This window comes from Lepisosteus platostomus, chromosome 11 (assembly GCF_059453375.1).
Source record: "Lepisosteus platostomus isolate fLepPlt1 chromosome 11, fLepPlt1.hap1, whole genome shotgun sequence".
NCBI classification, from domain to species: Eukaryota; Metazoa; Chordata; class Actinopteri; order Semionotiformes; family Lepisosteidae; genus Lepisosteus; species Lepisosteus platostomus.
The window spans coordinates 12,587,183-12,596,693 of record NC_142621.1 but is presented as its reverse complement, the minus strand read 5'-3'; the positions used below and the strand labels follow the sequence as shown (position 1 = coordinate 12,596,693).

Sequence of the window (9,511 nt, the reverse complement as noted above, 5' to 3'; positions counted from 1 at the left end):
TAGGATTCTTCAAGCCCCCTCTTCTAAAGCTTCTCTTAGAATTTAGTCTGCTAGTTGGATCAATAACTTGCCTGGGCATGCCTTGGTACTGATGGGGGATGTGACATGAACACTGATCCATTGCTCCCACCTCATTTCATGCCTTACCCAACAACCTCCCAGGAGCTGTGGTCTACTCTTAATCACTTTAGGACTGGTGATAGTCATTGCTAACCACCCAGTATGATCCCTCTTTGTTTCTTTGGGATGGAGCAAAACTTTGTGGCACAATCTAGATTACTAACCAATCTACAGACTCATTGATTGGGCAGTCCTCAACACATCTGGACCAGAAGCTGTTGCTTGGGTTTGCATTCACTAAATAAAAGAAAATACCTTATGAAGGGAAGTATAATCAGTTTAAAAGATTAAAGACTGGACATAAGACTGCAAACTTATGTCTTCATATGTCTTCAAAAAATCTCTTCACTTCAATATTAAAATTTAGTAGGGTGGTCAAACCCTAATTAAGGTGGAGAAGAGGCATGATTCAAAATGCAGTTTTTATTGTAGTAACTCACCTGGCTAAGAAGTCATCTGTAGGGATAGGGTTTTTGGAAACTCCCCTTTAATGAAGGATAGCCACGGGACCCCAAAGGCAAAATGGGGTGGAAGAAAAGATTTGAAAATGGAATGCATTGGAATCATAATATTTATAAATTGCTAACACATATAAAAGTGGTCAAGATTAGGGTTTGACATCCTCCCAGTCTTTGTTTAAATATCCATATGTATTCATATTTTAATAAAGGACGTCTTTTAATTTGAGTGGTGATTGCTAAAGCAATTTAAATCAAATTACTACTCTCAATATGTCTAAGTAATGCAGGTCACAGATTTTTTTTCACCTGTCATTTCTGTGTTGTTGAATATACTGTACCTAACGAAGGCATCTGGCATTCCAAATATGTTTTTCACTCCCGCCCACTGTGTTTGTAGATGATTACATAAGATACATGGACATCAACTCATTTGTATGGGATTGCTGCTAATGTGAGCCAACTCACTTCAGGTAAAGCCAGAGACAAACAGGTATTTTTTGAGATACCAAGCACAGTTCTTTCAGTGCATTGCACAAACTCTTACTGCTGCATTGAAAAAAAAAAAAACACTTCAAGTTATTTTCGATGTTGCCAAATTATATCATGCATAAATTGGATTGAAATCACACTTTTGTAAGTAAACCAGAATAATTAAAATATCCTAATATAGGTTATTCTTCGTGTGTCTAATTAATTGTATGGAAATACAAGAAAGAACATGGCTAAATGCTTTTGTGATATCAGACTTTCATTTCAGTTTGGATAGACTGGAGGCAAAGGTAACAAGGATTTCAGAGTTCTATTAAGCAAATCCAGTTCACATGGCATTTGAACATAACTTCTGGAGCAGCAAATCAGCAGATTTTTAAGACTTTTAAGACTTTTGAAATGGGTAATATTTCAGAAACAAAATGAACACCATATTTTTTAAATAACTGACATTCAGTTCATCTCAACTGATCTCTCAAATCATTTTTTGCAGTGCTTAAGTGAAAGTTCTCAGGTTTTATATCCCACTCTCACACCCTACTATATTCCTCTAAGAAAATTCCATCCACATTACCTGACTTTAACAGTTTGAAATTTAGTTTTGAAAAGAGCACATGTTGGGAAAGCACTGAAGTGCAAAATTCATGTCATTTTTGTTATGTCTGACCTTCAGTGGCACAGTCGTTTCTTCTGATTTCTTCTTAAGAAATACAATAACTTTTTTCCTCACCCAGTGCAGTATTGTAGTTTTATAATGTCCTTGCTCGAACCACTTTGTCTGGCCTGTAATAAGCTATTAGGGACACCAGCATGGGTGGAATTGTACCAGAATATTGTGTAGTTCATTTTGCCTACAGGGTGTCACATTGTCCTGACAGGCATAGGTAATATGAAGACAACAAGGACCTTATCCAGTGAACCAAAGAATTATTTTTAGAATGTAGCACATATACTCACCATTTCATTGTACTATACAGCTGTAAGATATTTTTACAATGCATAACCTGCTGATTATATTTGAAATATGAAAGGCATATGTTTTTGTAAGGATATTGAATATACTGTACACTCACTATAATAATAACAGCTGGTGGACTTTAATTCTTAATCTATAATAGCTCCATCTTTATACAGTACATTGTCTGAATATTAAAATGTTCCTAGTTTTACACATCTAAATCATGTAGATTACAAATCTACAATATCCATCTGCTCTAAAATGAATTTCTCAAATAACAGTCCCATAATATGTACTTGATATACTTTTTAATCGTGAATTATCTACAAAACTTTACTGACATCACTTTTATGTTCTCCCCATGATGGGAAGCACACATCAAGAGTAGCAACATACATATAAAAATTACAAATTCGATTTTAAAAGCAAAGTTTGCCATCATTTGGTCTCAATACTTAGAAATGACTGTGTTTCAGTGTTTTCTAGTGCATCAAGTATAGTTTATTATTTTTGTCTTCCCGAATGTACCTGTCATTGGCCAGGAGCAGAAACAAAATCTCCATCATAGTGTGTAGTATGAACACACAGTTTAAATAAATGTGTTAAAATGGAGATTTTAATATGTGCTTACAATGTTGTTAACTACATAATTTTGTGGTTTCATAGTCCAGTGAGTTTGGCAACCTAGCGCCGAATGCCTGCAATGATGAGTGGATCCGGACCACCTCAGTGGTTGTTAGTTTTAGTCTATGTCGGAGAAGACAGGCAAAAAGGTCCAGACGCTGCTGTCCTGGGGGTGAAAGCTTATTCACACGGTCACGAATTTCCAGCAGTTGTAATAATGCAGAATCCTGTGATCCCAGAGTGTAGGGGTAATCCAACTGAAGAATCAGATCTCGAATAGCTTCAGGATCAAAGTGCATGCTGTAGCCAAAAACTCGGATGCTGTTGATTTTCATGTAGCCCAAGTTTCTTGATGAATCAAGAAATTCTAGAGGTTCATAATAAATGCTGTCACTGCTGTTGGCACTCTGTGTTTTCACCCTTCCTCTTAGGTAGATGTGAATGGTTTCAAAAAATGTTTTCCACTTGTTTCCAAACGTTAAGGTCCAGTTAAAGCACTCAAGGGGTAATTCAATTTTAGTCCGTTCCCAGTCTGGAAAGCTGTTCTCATTCACAGGAACATACCAGCTCTCTGAATGACTACCACCGAAAGGATTGACATATAATGAAAGTACAGGTTCTAGTGTGCTATTCTTGGTGAGGCAAATCTGCATGGAAATACCCAAAAACATGTGGACAAGGTTGGACTTGTACTTGTTGCTCTTCAAAGTTAGAAGCATCCGTTTCCTCCACGAGGGGTCAAACCAACTGTTTAGTCGCATTTCATTGCTAATAAAGATAGCATGGACCTCAAGCCTCCTGTCAGCTTTCTGCAAGAGGTATTTCAGTTCAAGATCTTGCAGGTCTGTTTCAAAACCCAAGTAATTTTCAGTTGAGTCAGCGACCAAATGTTTGCATGCTCCTTGGCTCAGCACATAACCAGAATTGCAGCTTCCACAGCGGGTGTGATTGTCTGCAGCACAAGTTGCACAAGCTAGACCTTCTCCTAGCATGCATGGAGTAGCCAGCTGGCAGGTGTTCTGACCATAGGCACAAATGCAGGTATGTGTTTCTTCAGAAAATATTCCTAATTGGTTATTTTCAGAGCAATACAATAATGATTGGAAATGGTTCAGCCAGTATATCTGGGGCCTAAAAAGATAAAATTAAATTTTCATCACTTAAATATGAAGTAAAATGAATGCACTGTAGATAATGTGTTACTATAGTTATAGTGGAGTCTGTCTTGTAACATTACAATGAGTGTTTGTTTTTAATTATACATTATTTTGTTTAAAACCACATCTCACAAAATATCCTCTTTCAAATGTATATTCCTGTAAAATATTTGATAGAATGTTATGCAGTTTAGTAACATATACTGTAAATGTTCCAAGGTCTGCTCTCTATCTTTCATGTCACACCTTTTTTTTCAAATAATGAACAATTAAAAAAATATTCCCACCATTTCTATACCTGAAGCAGATGAAAATAAAAGTGCACCTTGGATTACCTTTGTTCAAGCTAGTAAAGTTAATTTATGAGTAGTTTAAATGAAACATTTAGGATGTTTTTACAAAGAAATTGGACCTTCATATTTTAAATTTCAAACTATGAATGCTGTTCTCTCAACTAAAGTATAGTGTAATAATTTCCTTAACAAATAAACAAAGTAATGTAAGTAATGTAATTAATTTGCATTACAAATTGCCAAATTTATCATTTCGGTAAATCCACAAATGTTCTTATCTTTTGTGATTTGTGTATAAATTCAGTGATATTCCACAGGAATAAAATGTGTAACAATAAACATTTGCATAAATTTATAATCTGTCAAGCTTTTAAATTTAGTGTGCTACATTGCACTAACCTTTCTCTTGGCAGTATGACTTGAGGTTGCTTCTGACATCTCTTACTCAGGCTGAAGATCTTGTATACCACTCTTTGAGCCCTCTTCAAGAGGCCCTTCATACTGTTTTCCAGCTGCTCATACCGACGCTGAAAACTGGTGTCCATTGACCACAAGTGGTGTATAGTTGAAATATTTAGGAAGTAGTTCTGTGGTAGCCTTACGAGAAACATTTTGAACTCCTCTGAAAATCAGGGGGAAAAAAAAAGTAAAACTGTGCTGTACGTATCAAAATAGAAGTTAGATGGTTGCGTGTATTGCCACATATCTAAATACATTTTCAAAAGTTAGTTTCATCATTAGGTACTGTATACACATCTTGTGGTTCTGAAGTAAGAATGGCTCATACACATCTCATCACACAAACCAAACCTACTCTACAAACACAAATATCCAGGATAACAGGGCAGTTCTTTAATACTCTGGTTCATGTCTGCATTTGCATCCTATCTTGATTTGTAACCCAATACAGTAATTTTTAATCTTTTTGATATCCTCCATTGAGGAGGATAAAGCTCAAGCTTTATGCTTGAAATTATGGTTTTACTTACATTGTTTGCTCTAAAATTAAAACATTTTAATGTAAATGCACTTACCAATATTGAACAAAATGTACTGTGGTACCTACAGAATTAATATACTGTAGCAGGTTGACCTTAAGTGCCTAAGCATACTCATCCATTGGCTGCTATTACCTCAATGCTTAATGCTGGACTGGCAATAAACACATGTTTTATGGAAGACTAATCATGCTACACATATGTTCCCATTATTATAATATCTATATATTTTATAAAGAGTTTCAGAATATTTATGTTACATGGCACGTCTGTTAACAGTTAAAAATGAACAAGTAATTTAATTCAGAAGCCGTGAAACTCAAAGCAACAGAACCTAAGTACTAAAAAAAAAACTTCTGCTTCTTACATGTTTATTTGCTAAGGAAAATAGTTTAAAATAATAACAGAATATACATTGTTAGTTGCACATTAAATTAACCTACTTTTTTCTTTTATTTTTAAATACGTATTACAGTAAAACATATATATATATCATTTTTGTTTTGCTTCCATGTTATTACCTGAGTCCTCAAATTCTTTGTAAAGGGCACTCCAAGTTTCAGTAATTCGAAGTAAGCTTTCTTCCATTGCTTGAATATCCATGTAAGGACAGTTACAATCTGGGAACTTGTGATCACAATTGCACCAACAGTCATTATCCTGACAGACAAATCCCCCTTCAGAATTACAAGCAATGTAACTTAAAGCAGCTTGTACAAAGCGTTCTTGCAGGTAATCTGGCAAAAGCACTTGCAGACCTTATGAATAAAAAAAAAGAAACACTTTTTTAAGTCAAATATGAAGATGCATTACATAATTAGAGATGTTGACATTGTTTCCTTGGGCTGACTTTGATTTATATATTAAAATGCAGGGGCTGTTTTTCTGTTTTTATTTTTTAGCATATATTTATAGAATTTTATAATCCAAAGACCTGAAACAACAAATTAATTCTACCTAGTTAAAATTTGGAGAGAATCTACTGTACCACATGTCAGCTAAATTGGCTTACACAAAGAAAAGAATAAGCAATATCAAAAAGCCATTTGAAACTGCCAATTGAATGACTAAATGTAGAGAAAATTTAAAAGTTCACTTCTTGTAAAATTCCTGATAAGGTAGACCTTAGTATTAAACTCCAATTAGCTAAATCAGCATTAATTATGCACAAACTCAGGAAAGAACCTCTACCAGAAAAATAATTATACAAGCTCTAAATAGATTTACTGTTAGAAAACTTGAGTTTTGTGAATTTACTGAGAATGGCTGTGGACATTTAATGTACAGTATATTACATATATAGAGTATACTGTATTTGAATAACAGCATTTTTCTATTTTGTTTTTTTGTGTCATTTTTCTCTTTTTTTGGTACTTTGTCACATTTATTTTGTTTATAATGCAATATAAAAATATTTAATACAAAAACATTGTATTTTTACATTTTTCTCTGTATCTTGATTGTAAACAGAACCATAGCATGCTGATTCATGGTCTAACATAACTCAATTCATTCTCAAATATTTCAGTAGCCACAGTCTTTCTTTTCAGCAAGTGTTTACAATTTTATCATAAGGTGTGATTTACAGTAATTTTATTTAAATTAATAAAATTCTGAGCAATTAACAGTATTAATATAAAACCGCAACACCTACCTTGCAAATGAACTTTGTTTTCAGGACTCTGAACCAGAACAGAACTAACTGAATCTAGGTTGTCATAGTTACTGCATCCAAGTGGGCCTGTTCTAGTTTCCGTTACCTAGGTATAAAAGACGGTAGTGTTTTCTTAGATATTATTGTACAACATTTACATACTGGGTTGTATCAACTGGAAAACAGAAATGGGTTTTAATGCTCCTTATTGAAGTGCATAGGCAAAACAGCCCTAAGAAACATATTCACAAATGCAGTGTTCAGCTTACACAGTTACAAAAGCACCTCTTGACTTGCTTACCACTTTTTCCCAGGAATGTTGGACACATGACATGCATACAGTATGTGATAGATACAGGGTAGGGAATAGGACATGGTATGAACAAGACACTAAGACAATAATAAATGAACAGATGGAATTTAGAAGGTTTTTACAATAAAGTTAATCCCAAAGTTACACATACTGTAATTAATTCACCTTGATTAAGACTGGTGGATGCAATCTATACCCATCTGCACTGCATCACCATTTCTTGTGGGCATTGTTGTTAGAGGAAACTATTATAATTTTGACTATTTCAAATTCTGTATGCTAGAGGAAACCTGAACAACCAGAGGAAATCCACACAAACATAGGAAGAACATGTAAACTCCCTACAGATAGCACACCACGAATTGAACCTAGGGCTCCAGCACTGCAAGGCAGCAATGTTAACCACTGCACCTCATCAGTAAGAGCATAAAAAGAATACCAGAAGAATAATGCTAAAAAATGAGTCTAATAATACACATTCTGCATTTTGCTTTGACTGTCACACACAAGGAGTTATACCTTCCCACTGAGCAATTCACCTTCCTTGTTCAATGGGGTTGCTTAATAACACTATCTCCCTAATGATAATAGTTGCACTGTGTAGAAAGATATTGAACATATATATGAGTCTAATTTTTTGTGCTTCAAACGGGTAATTTATTCCAGACTGTGGGCATTTTATCGATTGTAATTACCTCATTAGAATTTTTCTCTTGTACATACAGTACAAAGAGAGAGGCACACATTTTTTAGCTGTGTTCTTATATTTGCTGCTGTATAACATTTAATTTTTTTAACCTTTTTTGCATATATTGACTGACACATTTCAATTTGCTGTTCTAACACATTCTATCATGTTGTGATGACCTGTTATAAATTAGTGTAAAATGCATTGAAGTACAACTAATTGATTTACATATTTCATTATTTATATGGTAACAGATTCTTATTAATTCAATGATGTTCCTTAGTTTAACCTTTTTAAACAACATTTAATCTAATGTGAGAAATACAAAGTACTTATAACATCAAGCTGAAATGCTCGGAAAGGTTTGATGGATGAAGCCTAAGCCTTAACATTAGTCCAATTCCTATTTTTCTCACAAGAATAGTTGAACTTCCAAAGTAATGGGCAAGATTTCCTGTGTATGTCCTGTGTGTGTATCCAATTCACATGTTTAAGTAATAATATAACATATTATGCTGGTATTTTTTCCTACATATTCATGAGGATTTCATCTTGTTTTTATATCATTTTATGAAATTCTGTTGAAGTTAATTAATATAAAAGCCATCCTAATATTTTTTTTATCATCCTCATAGTGATTATTAAAAGGATGCAAAACCAATTAAGTGTAAACAGACATATTTGATCATCTTACTAAATTAAACCTTAGATTACTCTCTTTTTTTGATATACCCATTTAGAAAGCTTTTCTCTCCAAATTGTTATTTTTTCAGACACTTTTATATTTAATTTAATTAGGATATAGTAATTATTTATTCTATCTTATTTGGCTGAAAAAAGCAGTGTGACAGATATACAGTACATTCTCTTGGTGTTTGGAGCATTTTTTCTAATTGTGTCCCTATCTCAGATTTATTGGTTACAATGTGAAATGTGGCTAAGTGACAAATAAACCTTAAGAAAAGGAAAATCACCTCTTTTATTTAGGTGATTTATTATACCTAATAAAATGAACAGAACAATTCAAAAATCTTATAAGCTTTTCACCTTACTGACTAAATATGCTTACCTATAACACATTACAAAATCAGATGATAAATGTATTGAATACATTCGTCCAAAATCTTACCAGCCTTCCCAAGTAGTATTTATGCAGCCATACACATACAATATATTATTACAAATTTACGAAAAAAGAGAATTATCAGAAATGACAGAGAGGATTAATCAATAAGAAAAATAAACAATCATAACCCCCAACTTGCAAATGATTTTGCAAAAAATATATCTTATATAGTGGTTTGTATAATTAGAGGAGCTGAATTCTTTGCTCTCTAACACAATTTTGGTGAAAAGAGTAATTCAAGCACTCAACAAATATTTAATAACAATGACACACTAAACAACACACAACATTAAACATACATCTTAGGCTATTTACAAATTAGGCATTCCAGAGGTCTAAGTCCTGACCACTCACAAAAATCCTAGGCTGTTACCAAGTATTCAACACTTATATGATGCCTACAAAAGCCAAAATAAGATAAAGCTGCCTTCTAAACTACACAGAATACAACCTGCAGTTAAATCTCTCCATCTGCGAACTTGGATTATACAAAGTGAATGGGAAACCCATCTCCCTATTTAAAATTGCACCCACTAACTGTTTTTAACTGAGGAATTATTTTCAAAGGAAAATAATTTAGGAAAGCAAAATTACAGGAAAACAAAATTCCTAATGACAACAGAATAGCAA

At 33.6% G+C, this 9,511-nt stretch overlaps 1 protein-coding gene across 2 annotated transcripts in view; it reads right to left on the bottom strand.

Annotated features, from left to right (window-relative positions):
• Positions 1-2,319: 2,319 nt before the first annotated feature.
• The window catches only part of LOC148652014 (BMP/retinoic acid-inducible neural-specific protein 3-like), a 32,448-nt gene continuing 25,256 nt past the window's right edge, over positions 2,320-9,511 (bottom strand). For both annotated transcript variants that reach the window (XM_088598480.1, XM_088598481.1), the window contains exons 5-8: positions 6,755-6,860; positions 5,622-5,858; positions 4,502-4,724; positions 2,320-3,783 (exon numbers count right to left, since the gene is read on the bottom strand). In XM_088598480.1, the coding sequence (XP_088454606.1) occupies positions 2,667-3,783; positions 4,502-4,724; positions 5,622-5,858; positions 6,755-6,860 (1,683 nt within the window). In that variant the 3' untranslated portion in view covers positions 2,320-2,666. The remainder of the gene's footprint in view (positions 3,784-4,501; positions 4,725-5,621; positions 5,859-6,754; positions 6,861-9,511) is intronic.